Genomic DNA, 18,126 nt, shown 5'->3' with positions numbered 1-18,126 from the left:
TTCAATAAAGAGGAATATGAATGGGAAACTAAGCACAGGATGGTTGACAAATGTACAGCCGAGTAGCAAAAAATCTCAAATCAGATTTGTGCACAGGGCATCAAACTTGGTTGCCTAAACTGGGGTCAGTTTGGGCATGAGTAATTGATTGGCATGGTTTTTCATATTCACTAACTATTCTCAAGAGGCCAAGTTGCCATAAAGAATATCTTGTAGGTACCAATCAATACCTGCAGTACAAGTACCTACCAGGCTTTCGGGCTTTGGAAGCTTACTAAACTTTTTCCTGTTTCCCAGTTCATGTCACCTGCATTTTGTCTGCTTAAAAGTTGCTATTTTTTCTGTTGTTGTTTCAATTTGCTATGTGTGCTTGCTGTGTTTTGCTGTCAGTACATTAACATAGCCAAAACCGTACATGAAGACCTGTACCTGGAGCTGCTGGATGATTTGGAGCAACCTCCAATCCTGTCACCCAAAGAAAAGAAAAAGAAGAATCATTTTGGTGTGAGTGTGGTGTGAAGCTGTACTTCAGCAAGACATTTCAGTGAAGAACATTTCTCAATGTCATCTGGTCCATTAATAGTTCATGCCGTAGACTTTTCAAAGCGTGGTACATTGTTTATTGTACCTGCCTTAGTTCAGTGTGTCATGTGATTCACTTTGTGTTGGTCCTTTGTCAACATTCTCGTCCATCTGTGCAACTGAGACATTTTGCTTAAAGTCCTTTTCGTATCCACCCTGAGTTGAATTGCGCCCAGACCGGCAAAAGAAAGACCGACGGGTGCGATGTTTCCCCTCTGGGTTCTTGCACACGTTGGCATGCGCTCAAAGACCATACATTCCAGCGTAAATTTGTTTCACATACTCGGCGTGCTCCACATCAAATGCGCATAAACTTGCGCACCTATGCCTTGAGTTCATACCAAAAGACTGTCAATTTCATTTGAAAACGTGCGCCCTTTTGTTCCAGCAAATGCAAAACATACGTGTAGTGTCAGTGTCACTTTCAACGTTAAATATAATGAATAATTTAACATTCAAGTCATATTTGATGGTAAATTGACTGACATCATGAAAATAATTTTTTTAACTCATACATGTAATCCATTTTTGATAGGTAAGCGGAACTTGAGGTTTTCAAATCTCATCGAAAATATTGTAAATGTACTAATTTCCATTTAATTTTATTTGGTACAGGTGATACTAACCCTGAAAAATAATTGCCCCTTGTAGTTTAATCCTTCACCAGTGTTCTAGCAACAGTGGGCAGTGCCGGGCGGCACCACCCGGTACTGTAAAATTCTGCCTGGCTCTTGGGTTCAAATGGACTGAAATATTGCCGAAAATTTACCAATTTGATCAAATTTCAAGTTTACAAAGTCACAGTTTTGCACTATTTTGCAATTTCAAACAAGTAAGTAAAGACCTAAGAAAGATATTTCTCATTTTCTTCGTATCAAATCAGCCGTTGATTGGGAAAGCATTATTGTAAACATGCCTTCACGATGACATGGGGGAAATCCCTTCTAGGATTCCCCTAAAAACCCAGCTATGGGCTACGAGAGGTCCAATCCAAAAATTTAACCGGCACTGCACTGGTCCTAGCTTGAACACTGTCCTTCACATTTGCAGGGAATTTTACACAGCACTGTAAATGCCAAATAGCACAATCACAAAACCATTAACTGCTAACATTTAGCTGAAAACAAACAATGCCTGTCCACATTTTCATTCTCAAAATTTCTATCAGACTTGAAAATTTGGTCTTTAAGTTTTGAGAGTGAGCTCCAAGACATTTTCAATTTGTAAGAAACTGTTTGGGATTTTTGTGATGGCAGAGATAAGATTAGTGAACTTTATTGAACTAAAGTTAAGTCTTTGCACCTCTAGATCACTAGCCTGCAGACAGATACTTCAAGTGCTCCATTGTTTGAACAGCATTTCAAAACTGCCTTCTTACCCCATTGCACCCCTGCTGCTCCTAAACGGATTCCTCTCGATACCAAAAAAGAGTTGAAGGAACCTCAATGAAGCAGTTGTGTGATCATGGTGATTTTGATGTTGATAATCACATTGTTGTATGAAGCCCTCCCGCTATGTTCTTGGGAACCATAATGCAGAATTTTGAAGGTGCAAGATCTCAGGTAAGTCTCTGCAAAGTTCTGGGGCAAGCCAAATCAGGAAATGACACATTCTTTCAAATGAAATCTTTGTAGGTATTACAGGCATTGCGTCACGCTAGCGCCTCACAGTTGTTGTTGGATTATTCAGGTTCTCCAGCGGGATGGAAAGAAGAAAAGCGAAACCCTTCCTGCAAAGATCGGCAAGGCCTCGGAGGATGCAGACAGTGGGAAGAAAGACAAGAAAGCCAAAAAGAAGGAGGAGAAGAAGCAGAAGAAGGACAAAAAAGGCAAGGGGAAGGAGGTTGAGGTCGTCACCAAGGAGGAAGAGGTCGTTGCCAAGGAAGTGGAAGAGGCTCCCGGGGAGAATGTTGGTGATGGTGGGAAGAAGAAGGAATCTGGTAGGATTGCAGGAAGTTTCATGAATGCTTGCAGTTGCCCCTTATAAAGGGAAAATGGGCAGATTGTTTCACCAAGAATGATGAGGAATTTTGATGCTGGAGAAGGGGGAGATAAGGAGTATGGAAAGTCATATGGTCCATACTGCAGGCAAATCTGACGTCACAAAAGCAAATTTGACGTCACAAAAGCAAATTTGACATTACAAAAGCAAATTTGACGTCACAAAAGGAAATCTGACGTCACAAAAGCAAATCCGACGTCACAAAAGATTCGCAGCAACATTTCATTTGCATTGAAATGTGTAAAACTTCAAGAATTCGTAATGGGAATATTTTACCTGATGTCGTAAATTCATGTTTGCTTTCATGTGAAGTATGAAGCGGGGAAGCAGGAAGTGTGGAAAGTCTTTGTATATTATAACTTGCTCAGGCATTGGGAAATTTTCCTGACCTTTAATTAACGGCTAAAAAGCAAAGAATCTGAGAAGGTTATGCCATACAGGTAGGCAACTGTGATAAATAATATAGACATTAGAAGTGATATTATTTAATCAGGAATTGTATTTCCTCTTCGGGAAACAATGTGGATTGTTTTTTGAGGCCAATCAAGTTTGTTTATTTGAATGTGGCTGCATTAAGCTTTCTTGAATGCAATATAGATATTGCTTCAAATTTTGGAGCTCGCTGTTTTTTTAAGAATCTTAATTCAACTCTATCCATCTCTTCCTTTTTTTCCCCTCAGTCCGAAGGAGAACAGTGTCTGCTTTTGAAAAATCTGACAAGAGCCATCTTCTGGATGTGGATCGCTTGGAGATTGAAAGGAAAGAAGTCGAGGAAAAGCGACGAGTGGTGACCAAGCGGAAGATAGATCTCAGGTAATGCCGACAAGAGCATTGTCAGGATCCTTAGGTCCCACTTCCTTCCTTCAAAATTAGCCTCGAGGTTTTGCAGGATTTTTGAAGCATTACAGGTGTTGCTTCACACCCAAGCCATGGATCAACTTGTTACCTTTTTTGGGACTTCGGTAATCCCGTACACATTGTAAAACTCTGTGGACTAATCTGCCGACCTGAATTTGAAGCGGTTACTTTGGGGCAGCCATATTTGTTTGCAGGCAGTACGCACACGTGTCATTCGTCTTCAACAGGGTATTGTGACTAGGCAAAGTGGGCGAGCTGACTCAAGTTAAGAATGCCTGCATGAGTATAATGCTACCTAGTAATGGCATCTCCTGGGATTAGTCTCTTCACTTGTACAGCCTTTTTTTCTGACATCTTACTTGCGTGTGCATTAGCCTTTTTGAAGCATGGCGGACACAATTGGATGGTGCTATTTGAAGTGGGTAAAGTTAGAGTCAACTCAAAAGATTTCATTCAAACCAAGTAGCGCCCTCCTCAAATAGGTTTATAGGACTTGATGCCCCCTTGTTATTCAAAAGCACAGAGGGCGTCACTAGTTTCCTGAACAGGGAGGGATATTGGAGAAGTCATGGGAGGCTCAGGGCCAAATGAACACTGCCTCGTCATCTTTTGTCTCCATTTCTAGAAATGAAAGGCGTGAGGCTACCGACCCAAAACAGAAGGAACTTTTGGATGCTGAACTGCAGAAGGTGCAACAGGAATGGAGCACCTGTAACAACCGTTTGGCTTTCATCAACTCTGAGATAGAGAGGTTTAGCAAGGGCGGCGGACCCGACACAAAAGAGGAAAAGAAAGAGGTAAGAAAAAACTTGGATTGAAGGGGGTAGAAGTTAGTTGTCATTTGGGAGGATGAGGGGGTGCTCTGAATGGGCTTTGTTTTATGCGGCTACGGCTATTCACTGTAATGCATCAGTGGCAAAAACTTGAGCCATAGCCATGGAATGCCAAATGTGGACAATTTCCGAAAGTTGAAATGTCATTGCACCTGTTTGTCTCTTGGTTTGGGTGGTAGACGTTGATTTCCAAATTGTATTGTAGTTGTTTTGTAGGTGTTTGAACCTTGCACCCCAATACGTCCCAACTAACTGGAGAGGTGTGTATTAAAACTGTGGTTTGATTCTCTGCATCTTTTCCTGCTTGAGACACCAAAAACGACGTTTTTGACCAGTTACAACCTAACAGAATGACCGGTTGCCTTGGATGGATGAAGGAATGATGTCCATATGTAATTAATCCATTTTGCACCCCACTTTATGCATCGCACAATTACTGGATTGCATTACTGTGGCAACCTCGTAGAGATTACGTATGTCCATTGTCGAAGAAATGTCGTTTAAGGACCCCATGATGGTGCGCAGGACACGAGACCGCCTCTCGCTCTGCGCCTCAAGAAGTTGGAGCTTAGTAAGTTAGCTACAAGATGGAAACAAATGCACAGAAGAACTTCTTTGGTGACAAGTTTGTTTCTTTGGTAAACGTTTTTGTTTCTGCACGGTTCCATATGCTGTAATGTTGTGAGTCACTAGTTTCCACCCCTGAGCAAATTTTCTCCTCAAAGTGACATACCATACTGTGCCATTTTGGTCGTAAGTAACATTGCTTTTTAGTGAGACTCATATAATGGGCTTGACTTAAAGGGCCCATTCAGTGTGAATCTTTTTAACGCAGTCCTTGGGTATGCATTTATGTGTCACACTTATTTTCAATTTTCGTTTTGACACAAAAGCATTTTGGTGTTTTTCATTTTTATGCTCATGTGAATTTGCATATCCGTGAACAAAAGCCTGATTTCATTTCAGGAGGAAAGCTCAGTGTGACAGCTTCTTCAGTTTCTTTTGAATTGACGTCACAGCAACAGCACCCTCATTTGTACGGAATAGCATGAAAAATTGGAAATGTTTATAAAAAGTGCACCTGTCATGCATACCTGCCAACCTGTCGTGCTCCTTCCTGAGGTCAGGCATCACCACATAATAGATTAGAATTTGAAATGAACTGAGGGCTCATTTAAATACTTTTTGATCTATTGTGTGGTAATGTCCGACCTCAGGAAGGAGTGTGACAGGTTGGCAGGTATGGTTCCTATGAAGACTAACCAAGAAGGGATGTCAAATTGGTTTTGTACACACAAAAGAGGACTAGAAAGTTGCACTAAGTAGAAATCCGTGTCATCACACTTGTAAGCAAGTAGTTTATAGGGCAAGCTTTGCATGATTTGTGTTTGTAAGGATTTAGTATGGGAGTAGTGTGCCTGCAATTTTGTATGTGGTTTTGTTACAGACTGTCCATGATTAAAATGACATTGAGAGCAGGTGGCTACAGAATTGTTATGTGGAACACCCTCGCTTGTGCCCTTGCATGATGATTACGTTTTGCATGAAGTTACTGTTAATTCTGAACATTGAGTAATAAGCACCAGCAGTTTGTCAGTTTGCCGTTGCTGCTCCTTATTCGTCCAGCACATTACATTAATTGCGATTTTGTTCCCAGAATTGTAGCTGCATATTCTACTCTGTCATACAGTGATTGACTTGTAGTTGAAAATCATTTTGTCAGGACTCTGCATCAGCTGAAATTGTCCGCAAGGAGATTTCCAGCACTCAAAAGAAAGAACAGCTAGGAGCTACTTCCCCTGGACTGAAGGTTGCACGGGGTGGAAATGTGTCAGATATGCGTAAGGTAAAGAGACAGAAACGTAGCACATGCATCTGTAGAAAGACAGACAGCCTGACAGACAGCCTGACAGACAGCCTGACAGACAGCCTGACGGACAGCCTGACGGACAGCCTGACGGACAGCCTGACGGACAGCCTGACAGACAGCCTGACGGACAGCCTGACGGACAGCCTGGCGGACAGCCTGACAGACAGCCTGACAGATATACAGACACTGGTATACAACTTTTCCTTCGGGTCAGCTGCTTTCCCTGTCTTCCGCACCACACTCATGCCTCTGAAAATTGAAAAACACTGTACGGAGTCTTGTAAAGTTTGGAATTTCCTTGTTTTTGTCAAAGCGTAAGTTGCATGCCTACAGACAATTTGATCAACAATGGAAAAAGATGTTGACAACGATTCACACCAAATGTTGTATCAAGTTATTCTAAGCATACATGTAGGTCTTGTAGGCAGTGTTGTATTCAAGTCCATTACAAGTCCCTGCAAGTCCATGTCCCTGTCTTTAGCCAAGTCACAAGCCATTCAAATGAGCCGTGACAAAAGCATTCCTTTGTCATTGTTCACCCTGTATACTTATGACTGGCCCTGGTAAAGGGACTTGTGACAGGACTGTGAAGGGACTTGTGATGAACTTGAATACGACACTGCTTATAAGGCAGGTTAGGGGCAAGGATTCACATTCCAACTGTTGGGATTCCAAACACAGAAACATCCTTGTTTTTTACTTCCTCTGCACTTTGGAAGTATTATGTTGTCACTGTCTTGAAGTTCTTGCTTGAGCATTTTACGTTCACAAGCCTTCACCATTTCACAAGCCTTCACCATTTATACTTTCATTTTCAGATGTTCGAGAGATGAATAGCAAGTGTCCATCTTTTCAAGAGGCCATTTCAGACCATAAATTAATATGTTGATGACAATATTTTTGTACAGAGCAGTTGTAAATTTCTACGCTTCCTGTATAAAGACCACCAATAGGAAGCACTGTTGCCAAGCTGTATATCTGTTTGGGCATTAAGTGGTGAGACTAAGACTAGGACTGCGGCTACGTCTGTTTGCGGTCTGTGAAGACAAAGATCTAGCCCTCGATTTGGATGCAGTCCTATTCTGGATGCTCATGAACAGTGCTACCTATCGGTCGTTTGCATCCTGCAGCTCACTGTCCCGTTTGTCTGAAGCTCTTCATAAGATAATATGCCTCATTAACTTAACAAGGATAGTAAACTAGAAAATATGTAATGTTTTTGTATGGTAAATCTGGTTAGGCAATGGTTCTAGTTGTATTAACCGAGGGAAAAAGACACTTTAGAAATTGAGGAATTCTTGTCGGAGCTCTTGAAGACAGGAAACGCAGTTCATGCAACTAAAACCAAGCAGCTGACAACAGTAGTCCGGTGCCTCAAGGAAGGGTTGATCCTAAGTATTTGAGGGGTGCTGTGTATTCAGGAAACATGACAAAGATGGCTGATGACACACTGTGCCAAGAAATTATAGTACATTAGTACTTCAGATTCCTACAAAACAGAAATGATCCTAGATGCTTAAACATATTCCCTACTTTTTCCAAGTTCATTTATTAAAAATGCATTGCCTTATCTGTATAAATAAGCTTTTGATATTTCCAAGGGTGAAATTCTGCAGGAATGAGATCTAGTTTCCACCTCAGTGTGGAAAAGCACGAGATGTCTGTGAATATTTAATTTTTCATGTTCTATGTACGTGTATATTTAAGATTCATGTGAGCTTCGTTGTCAAGGCATGTTTTTGTCAAAGTAAAAATGACCACAAAACCATTGATCATTATAAATATTATTGGCCAGGTCACCTTTTCAGTGGATGGCATTCCTAAATTACTTTTGTCCAGTGTTTAAGAGGGCATTCAGAATCCAAGCACACTTGGGAATTCTTGGGTAACTGAGAATTATGTGGATAGTTTTGAACAAGTGGGGAAAAAAGAGTATTCCTGAATGCATTTCACAAATATTTAGAAATATTGCCAGTCTTGGGAATTTTGCAAGAATATTAACATGGGCAATTTGGTTTCATTTGTTCATGTTTCTTTATCTTCCCAAGGAAGAATATTTGTTGAGTTCTACCTTTGCAGTTTTTAAATTTCTATATTTGTTTCAGAATGACTCTGTATATTGAAGATCGCATTTTAATTGAACATTTTGTTTAAACATGATATATTTGTAGATTTTTACTTTGCTGTAATTACACAGAGGTACTTCAGCTGATTACGTGATAATAAAGTTGGTCTTGGTCATTCTAAAAATTTTGGGTACAAGTTTTTTAGAGTTTAGCACACACTCTTGAAATGCAAAGAGTTATAAAGTAATGCATGTTACCTGCCAAACAAATCAAAATACCAGTCGGTTGAAGTGAATTTCAATGATTTTTCCATGTCAGATTACAGACTGAGGTCAAATATTACGGACAAAGCAGGTTACATTTCTGGACCCTAAATTGATAGAATGACTCGTATGTTCAGTTTTAATTTAACTGAATTGAGACCTAATTTAGATTTTTATACAAGTCTGAAATAATTATAAAGATGAACAAAGTCAACTTCTTTGTTCATCTTTATAATCATTCATAAGCACCTAGTCAGTATGATTTGGTTCTTGATTTAAGTCTGAAATAATTTAGAATCAGGCTTCATTAGACAAATTGTATGCTCCGAAATTTAGGAAAAGAACTGGTTTTTTATTTGAGGTACTGACAGATCGCATATTCCTGTCTCACAAGAAGCCAAGGCAGGGATTCCAGTTTCAGGCAAAAACCCAATTTTGGGCTTTTTCATTTAAAAGGTTGGCTAATTTCAGGTCTTAACGAGGTATTGAGGCTTTTTTGGTCCATTTCAGGCTCTGGACAAGAACCTGGCTCACATCCTTCTGGTGGGTTAATCACAACCTCAGCATGTCCAAAGCCTGGTTACCCCTCCAGCTCCATTTTGAGGCTTCAAATTTGTGAGTTATCTTGTCCAAGAGAAAATGATCAAGCCATGGGATCCATGTGTTACCCATGCAGCTTGTAAGTCATGTCAATATAAATACAAATTGTACATTTTTAGAATCATCTAAAATATGGTGCTGTCCAGAGTTTTTAGAATTCTGCAGTTGCACAGTTGGTCACTTTCTTTACAATACACTTTCAGTGGAATTCCCCATCTTTAAGTTAGTCAAGTAATTGTTGCCTGATTCACAAGTGTAGTGTTTGTTTTAATATTGCTTTTTTAAAGATGTTTGTGTGTTTGGAGGTCATGTGTATGAAAATGTTGATTTTTTTTTTATATTTTCCAATGTTGTATCTCCACCAGTACATGCTGTGCATGTAAACAATGAGTAGGTACGTGTTCGATCAGTAAATATTATGATGTTTTGGACAGGTTGTGATTTGGAAAACATTGGCTACATTGTTTCACATCTGTTTCCTGCAGGCTCAGGTGTGCACTGTCAAGATTTGCTTATAGGTTTGTTATAATTTGCATGTAAATTGCTTTGAGTTTTATTTAAAGTTTATTTGTTGACCGTACCCATATAATTTTCTTTGATTTAGCTTTTTTTTCCACACATTGAAACTAGTGCTTTCTTTCATGACAACTTGAGCTGTAAGGCGTCAGCAGATGTTCATAAATCCTTTATCAGAGAAAATTAACATGTTTAATGAGGCCCACCATAACAACCCTCAACCCATAGGATACTCAGATATTTTTGTAATTTTTCTCTTAATGTTTGTTGATGCCATTTTTATGCAACTAGGGAAGTGCAACTGTATTTTATTCCACAATTGGAATGTTTTCCGTACGAGTTATCCACACATTTTGTGGTGTTGCTGACTGGAAATTAACCATAAAAGAGAATTGGGCATCTGTAGTACTGTACGGTACAACTTTGGTCTTGTTAATGTTCTTGTAGATTTATGCAAACGTACAGAGTTTTCATTGGCTGGTGCCAAAAGAGCCATTGAGATGTCAGCCAATCATGCACTCTGTACTGTGCAGGGAGTGTGAATCACTATGTTTCCATGGTTCCATGCATGAAGTACTCACTGCAAGGAATTCGAGTGGGGCAATTGAAACCACGTTAGAAGCTGATGAATTGTACTGGTGCCAATTATGTGTTTTGGTTTTGCTTGCCTTTTGGAATTTTTGGAAGTCATTTAAAAAAAAACCCAGGCATTGAGAAACAATCTGCTCAAAAGTTACAGCCAATCCGAATTCATTATTTCTCCACCTTTAGGTTTACACTTGTACTTCCACAACATACATCCATGCACCTGCGTCTCGTCTGCATGCACTGACGATGACCTACTTACAATGTATGTGTATGCAGACTGATTTTTGTACAGATTTACATTATTTTAGTGGATTTTGGGGCATGAAATTGACGTCTTTCAGTGTTATGTGGTAAGTACCCAGTAATGACATAATTTGTGTAATAAAGGCATTTTTTTATATTAAGTGTTACCATGTCAATGTTTCGTAAAAAGTTCGTGTTCGGAGAAGCAGCCTCTGGCATAAACGTTAGGCCTAATTATAATCTTCTTGTCACCGCATGGTGCTACTTTGGCGTGCTTGACTTCCTGCAAACAGTATTGCCTTACCTTCGCTGAGGAGGTTCAAAATCGCCCCTTTGAATATGTACTGGTACGGTTATCGTGATAAATATGCTTTGGGAATTATGAGGGAAAATTAAGTATCGAAACGATCCCGTGATTTTGTTGGGAACTTCCTGTTACGGTGTCCGGAAAGTGGGAAAAATATCAGAACATAATTCTATCATGGGAGAGGTTGTTTGGCGCTGTTTTTATTTGTAGGCCTATAATCTGCTCTGGTATGAAATAACCTTGGAAGCTCCAACAGCCCTATTTTCACATTGGAAATGTTTTATGACTTGTGTGAAAGAGTCTTAGAAAATCATGTAAAATTTTCACCGCTAAACTCACCAAGGCATGCACTCAGGTATCGATATAATTTAGCCTACCATGCCTACCTTCGTTACACTGCTCATGGGGCTATAATAGCTCAATGCTCTACTTAACTTTCAATCTTGGCAGGCATTTGGAATGCAGAATTCGGGGGGGGATGCATTTACCCCCCCTGTTCAAAATGAAATTGGGTTCACCATTTCAAGATTGGCGTACTGTACAGCAATAGAGCCCAAGTACGAATTGCAGGCAATATTTTTAAATGTATAATTTGAAATAAAACTCTCCCACACAGGACTGATTTGAAATGCCCTTTGGGGGGATGCCGTGCATTAGGTGTCGCCAGCAAAGGCATGTATGATCCCAGCTTCACCTCAGTTTTTTCAAGGTCATTCTCAAATTTGTTAAAAGTTTTCCAGTGAGCATAACAGGCAGGGGCACCGTATGGAGATTATTTGCTTACATTAGCCAAGGTTTACTGAATATGGGAACAGGCATCCATACATGTACACATGTGTATCTCCAACTTAGAAATTAGATTTTCATATACACAGTGGGTTCCTATGTACATGACAGTGTAATTGCTCAGTACTTTGAAGTACGTTAATGCATTAATTAATTAATAATGTACAGTGCAACAACTCCAGCTTTTGTACGTAAAATAAAACCAGACAAAACTGACGAAATAGAGTTTGTAAATCAATCTTGTTTTAATCTAATAGGTAGAAAGGCTTTATCGGTTTAATTGGCTTTATCTCCCAGCAAAATATAAATTACAAACTAAAGCATACATTAGCACAGCTTGCAGACTTGGCAATTTTGGTGCATGTTCTCTTAAATGTACTTCAATTTAAAGGAGATTACACAAAATATATCACTCGGCACTCAGCTAGGTAATATTAGCATTTGAGTATAAAGCAATACAAATATCATTTCTTTAAAAACAGACGCATACATTTAACGAATAAGTATACAAATAACCCCCTTTGCACTTTTTAAGTTATTCCCTATTCAAAGTGCATAGATCTACAATCGCAGGACATGACTAAAGCACCTTTTTTTCCCTACAAAACACTTCGGAATTGTCAAAATCTCATGCAAATAAACGGCAATGTTGCGATCCAAATTAAAAATGCAGGCACTTTTACCCGTTTTAACTCTAAACTGTCTGCTTACATATGAAAGCCCATCCGGATAAGATAAATGATTCTTAGAATATTGACTATGAGTAAAATCCTTTTCATTAAAAAAAAAATCACTGAAGATCACCTGGTCGTATTTTAACTATTTTTTGTAATTGAAATCTTTGCAACATCAATGAGGTTGAGTGCTTAGGTGTTACATTAGAAGAATGCTGGCTGTACTTCTAGTTATTTGAACCAAACCTGCCATTCAAGTGAGCATTTAAATTTGTAAAAAAGTCAAGGCAGCTTTCCATTTGTGTATGTTTTTAAGGTGTGTGGTGTATGCGATGCATTCATGCGTTTCACTTTCACGAACACAAATCCACTCCATTAATATAACACTAGAGTGTGTTGCGTTTGACTACGGAAACACAACACATAGTGCAAGTGTTGACGCACATATGGAAAGGCACCTTAAGACTGTTTAAAAAAATGAGGAACTGATACATTGTAAATGACGAGAGAGAAAAAAAATCTCTTTTTGCCCACGTTCTGGTACCGCAGCCAGTGCCAAAAAGTTGAATGCTGAAAGTTGTTTTCTATTTGAAACAGTTTTATGCCTGTACTGACCTGCAGGTGGCAAAACTGTAACGGAGAAAAGTAGAGATTTACTCATGGTAACCTCACAGTGATGCCTAAATGCATTTGAACTTGAATAACAGTGCCGTCAGTGAGTAATCCACAGTGTGGATACATGCCAAGATGTTTCACTTGAACGTTGTAGTCTCGTGTCTGAGGCAGTGTTAGGCTCGGATGATCCAGCCAGCTTCCAGGAGAGCCTTGCGAGCCATCATTTCAAACTCCTAAGCAAACAAAAGTCAATTTTCTGGTCAGAAATTAATCAAAGTTTACTCCTGACAAGGACAAGTTGTGTGAATTTTCAAGGTTTCATAATTAGGCTAAGAGTAAAAATGCCATTTCTCCTCAGGAAGCTGCAACTTCAAAGTGATTATTGAAACAACTAATTAAACAAAACCAAAGTGTCCTCTAACATAAAAAAAAACTTCCTCACTACCTTCTCAGATAATCATGCAGGCCTAATACCTTAAGCATTGTTTTTGAGGCGGGCTTAGTAAAACATTAAACTCACCTCAATATCTCGGAGAACTTCAGGGTCTATTTCATCTTTCAAAGCAGGCTGCTTGGTCTGCGAGTTTTCCTCTTGAGTTTTTTGAGCTTGAGCCACATTCCCATTGATATCTGTCGAGTCGCTTGGCGAAGAAATTGGAGCTCTGTCAGCACTGGCACTGGTTTTAGACACTGCTCCATTGTCCAGTTTTGGGGTATTGCTGGTACTCGCCTTCCGCTCTCTCTCCTTTTTGGAGGGTGAAGAAGAGAACAAGTTGTCCATCGATGGCATTTTGATAGGAACACTGATTTTACGACGTCTGTGCGGGCTTGGTGTGCTGGTCTCCTTTCCTTCGTGACCACCCACTCGCCTCGGGGATGGACTTTCTCTTGAAGCGGAAACACTCAGGTCTGTGCTTGATGAAGATTGTTTCAAGGTTGGCAGAAGTTTTCCTACACTCAGTCCCTCATCAAATGATGCAGACGATTTCATCCCTGTGCTTATCTTACGATTCTTGGACTCTTTCCCGATCTGAGTTGGGTCCGGTGCCATTTTTGAGCCGAGGCTAATTTTTCGCAGCCGGGCCAACGGACTGGACTTTTTCTCAGAGGGGGCATCTGTTCTTTGGCACGAGTCAGCCGCTGTTTGCGACCGGAGACGTTTTTCATCTACAGGATTACTGTCAGACTGATAATATTCCTTGGATTCTGTTGATGTAGTTGGCTTCTCTCCCTTTCTGTAGGGCAGACTGGGCAACAGTCTCCTTGACCGAGTTTTGGGGGATCTGGGTGGTGAAGTTTCAGCCGTGGCCCTTGGCAAGGCCAAAACTGTCTCAGGATGCCTTTCTGGCATTGATGAGCTATCAGTCTCATCGGCTTCAACTGCTGACTGCTCCTTGGGAGATTCTCTGGAACTCTTGTCTACACCCAGTGCTGCGCACCCAACATCTGTCGAGCTCTCTTCCTCCAGCCCTGCTAGGGCACTGTGAAAATCTACACCACCCTGCAGTGCGTCCTGAGCAAGTCGTCGATAGCGTGACAACCTCTCCTGCTGCTCCAGCAGCTGCAGCTCCAACTCCTTCTTCTCCTTCAGAGCTTGGAGGCGATTAGTCTTCTGCGTGCTCTTGGCTTCTATGTCAGCCCTGATGCTCGCTAGCCGGGCATTCAAGATTCGGATCTGATCCTCCATAGCCGATTCCTCTACACTGCCAAGCCTCTCCACCCTTCTCTTGGTCTTGTAACCAATGGTTTTCTCAAGATTGTCCTTCTTGACCTGTGCTGACATCCGTCGTCTATTCTGGATAGTCAGATACCTAACTAATTCCTCCTCTTCCTCGTCGTTAGCCTTCTGGTACTTGGCAAGAATCTCGGCTTTTTTCTTGGCAAGTTGTGGATCATCCTTCTCTGACGATCCCTACCAAAAAAAAAACAAACAAATTGTTTACAAAATGAGAAAAGAAAGGAACACAAAATCCAAAATCTTTCTTTGGAGCACCCAAATGTCACTCCCACCTCTAGATTGTCTGGTGCCCCCTGTTCAATCTTGGACAGCTGATTCTGTTGGAGGACTTCCAGCAGTAGTCTCTGCTTGTGAAGCTCTGCCTGGTTCTGGCTAGTGTGCTGCTTTCCACTCAAATCTGCATGGGAAAATACACAAAACAGAGAAGCCGAAACATTCATGACCTTTTATGGGAAAAGCATGCAGGGGTGATCTATTATTGAAGGAAAATGAAACATCACCAATCATCATCCGAGGCTCTGGGGTCCTACAGTGCTTGTATGCTCTGTGATACACATCAGTGCTTGTCTGAGGCATCCCTTAAAATTCTTATTTCTTGTGTTGTGCATTGATAACTTTGATACATAAAAACACCTTCATGGTAAATGCAGGCTTTTCCAGGTTTTAAGGGAGGTAGTTTGAACAATCCCAAAATGACGAAATTTCTGACAAACCTCGTCCCCATCATGATTGAATAAGGAACCTCAAATTGTCCAGTTTGTTGTTTAAGCTAACCAACCCCACCCAACACAGTAGAGTCAAGAGGATTGTACCTGTAAGAGCTACATGTAGGGGGTCCATTCCAGTAAAGAGGCCTCAGATAATGTGCTGTCCTTCAAGAGTACTGACATACATTACCAGTGCATTATCCCCTCCAACCATTATTCGTAAGAGATTAACGCCCATGGGTAGACTTTACGATTGCATTGATTGCAATCTCAGAGTGCACTTAGTCATGTCAGTTTACACATAAGGCAAATTTTCATGAGATTAACCCACCAATGCGAGGTACATGATGGAAATTAGTTGACATGCTGTTTCCTGATGTTAATACGGGCGTTTCACAATTGTGTGCCTCCAAGAGTTTGCAACGCGTTGGCCAATCACAGAGCCCGAAATCTGTCCACCCAATGCGTGTTTGGAAAGGGTCGACAGACTTTGTGCATTATGATTGGCCAACGCGTTTGCAAACTCTTGGAGGCGCACTATCGTGAATCACCCCTATTTTTCACATATTCATCAATAAGGGAGACGCTTCACAAAAATCATACCAGCATTCCTTGGATTAATCCCCTATCTGCACTTGACAATACCTTCACAGTTTCATCAAACCCTGCAATTACCCAATCCACCTTGACCCTGTAAGAAACATGCACACCTAACAGGTGCTGCATGGTTAAGAGAGGTACATTGTAGAATCCAACAGCAGACCTTATTCTTGAGGAAGTCATTTCCATATCGTTCCTGGAATCAAATGTCTTGATTTGGATGGTGCAGGTACATGTACCAGACTATTTATCAGACTGCCTCCCTTTCAGTTTCTTCAAAACCTGGCTTAAAATATTGAGACATGTTTGATTACAAATTTTAAATTATTCATCAGAGTTGACGGCGACTCATTTGTCAGGAAATTGCTTTCCTTTCTACTCAGAATTTCCAAACAATGAAAAGTTGACCTCACTTTCAATTTTAATACAGTTGGCCCACGTCTATTTGCTACAAAGACTATGCTGTTGGGATTCTATGCAATGGAGGATTTTTTGAGAGCCCAGTTAGGCTCTGTAAAGTTTTCTACAGAGTAGGGAATTGATTTATTACCTAATGGTGCTAGCTGGTGTGAAGACAAACCACTCTCTAAATTTAGACCATCCAGTGTCTTGCTGTGCTTCTTAGAGTGACCTTTCAACTTCTCCATCCAGGCTCTTGTCTCTTTCTCCGTTTCACCCATCATGATTGTACGCTTAGACCCCTATGAAGAATATTGATTTGATGCATTTAAAATGAACCCCTGCAAAAGCCCCTCTATCTCCCTCCCCCAAACAGTGTACATGTGCTTTGCAATTCCATACTATTTATGTTCTGATTAAACCTAGCAGTAACAGGGCTAGCAGTAAATGCGAGACGCATTTTTTGTCTGATTTTAATGAAGAGGACACCTACATGTAGTTTTCAAGATTGCCGATGAAAACCATTTTCTGCAGCAGGTCTGTCTTTTGACCTGTATTTTTGACCTATTTTTCTCTTATCCCAAAATGTGAAAGTCTGCATCTTCACATTGCTGGCTTAAATGGTTTCATACAAAAATCCCATGAGCTTCATAGGTTCAACATTTTGCTCACAAACTTTCCACTTTGTCCTAAGCATCTGTGCCTTTGAGAAATGTTTATTTCAATCAAGTTATGCTCACGTCTTTATGCAGAATGCTGAACATAAATTTTTGGCTGACAAGTGGAGTTCCGTCATCCACAGAGTGTTCTCGTTGAATGCTGTAGTTTGGCAGCTCAACAATGTCAGAAGTTGTTGTATCTGTGGGTTTCTTGTAAAAATAGAGCCAATCGTCTTTCAGGACAGCCCAAGACCTGATAAAGGGATAGATTTTACAGATACTTTTTAATGTAAATATGAACACTGTTTTTTTTGTTTGTTTGTTTGTTAGCAGCAAAAGACTCACCATTACTCTCAAAAGGTTAAAACTCTGAAGAACAAAAACTGGGTAACTTAGGATAGGAAGGAGGAAAGATGGGGCTTAACATCTTTCATACACAGGTCACGACATGTACATGTACAAATGTAAATGAAATTTGTCAGACAACAAATTTTAATCGACAGACAAAGGTGATGCTTGTACTGAAGCACAGTTCTTATTTACCCTGTAAAATTACATACATTTGAATGTGTCTTGTGTAAATTCGACTCCGGACTGGATCAGTGAACAAAAAGTCAACATACAGTTAGTTGGCTATCGATCTGCATTTATTTGATATCTAAGTTATTTTTAGAAGTTCCAAAAAAAAATCTTGAATTGTCATCTAACAAACCATTTCAAATAATGGGTTTCAAAAGCCATTGTAAGTCATTATAATAAAAACATTTCGAAGCTTCTCCCAAAACATGACCTAAACAAATAAAGAACAATCAACAAAACAATAACAGCACTAAACAATGGGACACTAACACCAGAATTCTAGGATGGTGCATACGGTGTGAGTAGTTAAAAGCCCTACCTGTACAGTGTACATGTTGGCCTATTCGAAGATTTGACGTACACACGTGTATCAGAGAAATGAGGTCTAGTGTGAACTTATATTTCCACCAAGGCCCCATACATATTTTCCAGCAAGGCAAAAATCATGCCAGGTGTCGTTCCCTTTCTTTGACAAGTTTAGCTTGTCGCACAACCACAATGTGTTCTACTGCATGCAACCACATGTAATAAATATGCCACAATCACAAAAGAATGCGTTAACCCCACAACAAGGGACATTGGTAGAAAGGGTCCCAAAAATGGATTGTTGGTCTTAATAGTAGTTTCCTTTTACTACCAGAA

At 40.3% G+C, this 18,126-nt stretch overlaps 2 protein-coding genes across 13 annotated transcripts in view; one reads left to right on the top strand and one right to left on the bottom strand.

Moving 5' to 3' along the window:
• The window catches only part of LOC110979118 (uncharacterized), a 41,653-nt gene extending 29,919 nt beyond the window's left edge, over positions 1-11,734 (top strand). For 7 of the 9 annotated variants that reach the window (XM_087147050.1, XM_087147049.1, XM_087147051.1 and 4 more), the window contains 6 exons: positions 2,272-2,521; positions 3,264-3,396; positions 4,067-4,238; positions 4,741-4,845; positions 5,998-6,120; positions 6,963-11,734. In XM_087147050.1, coding sequence (XP_087003176.1) covers positions 2,272-2,521; positions 3,264-3,396; positions 4,067-4,238; positions 4,741-4,845; positions 5,998-6,120; positions 6,963-6,977 — 798 coding nt within the window. In that variant the 3' untranslated portion in view covers positions 6,978-11,734. Of the gene's footprint in view, positions 1-390; positions 505-2,271; positions 2,522-3,263; positions 3,397-4,066; positions 4,239-4,740; positions 4,846-5,997; positions 6,121-6,962 lie in introns of all 9 variants that reach the window. The other 2 variants (XM_087147055.1, XM_087147053.1) reach the window with 2 other exon arrangements.
• LOC110979117 (uncharacterized) overlaps positions 11,735-18,126 on the bottom strand; it is a 26,681-nt gene continuing 20,289 nt past the window's right edge. For all 4 annotated transcript variants that reach the window (XM_022234660.2, XM_022234658.2, XM_022234661.2 and 1 more), the window contains exons 5-9: positions 16,987-17,158; positions 16,398-16,548; positions 14,813-14,937; positions 13,323-14,714; positions 11,735-13,035 (exon numbers count right to left, since the gene is read on the bottom strand). In XM_022234660.2, coding sequence (XP_022090352.2) covers positions 12,976-13,035; positions 13,323-14,714; positions 14,813-14,937; positions 16,398-16,548; positions 16,987-17,158 — 1,900 coding nt within the window. In that variant the 3' untranslated portion in view covers positions 11,735-12,975. The remainder of the gene's footprint in view (positions 13,036-13,322; positions 14,715-14,812; positions 14,938-16,397; positions 16,549-16,986; positions 17,159-18,126) is intronic.

This window comes from Acanthaster planci, linkage group LG16, assembly GCF_054643075.1.
Source record: "Acanthaster planci isolate LZ-2023a linkage group LG16, COTS_SCS, whole genome shotgun sequence".
Lineage (NCBI taxonomy): Eukaryota > Metazoa > Echinodermata > Asteroidea > Valvatida > Acanthasteridae > Acanthaster > Acanthaster planci.
Note: the sequence above shows the minus strand (reverse complement) of the source record. Positions and strands in the feature narration are given on the sequence as shown.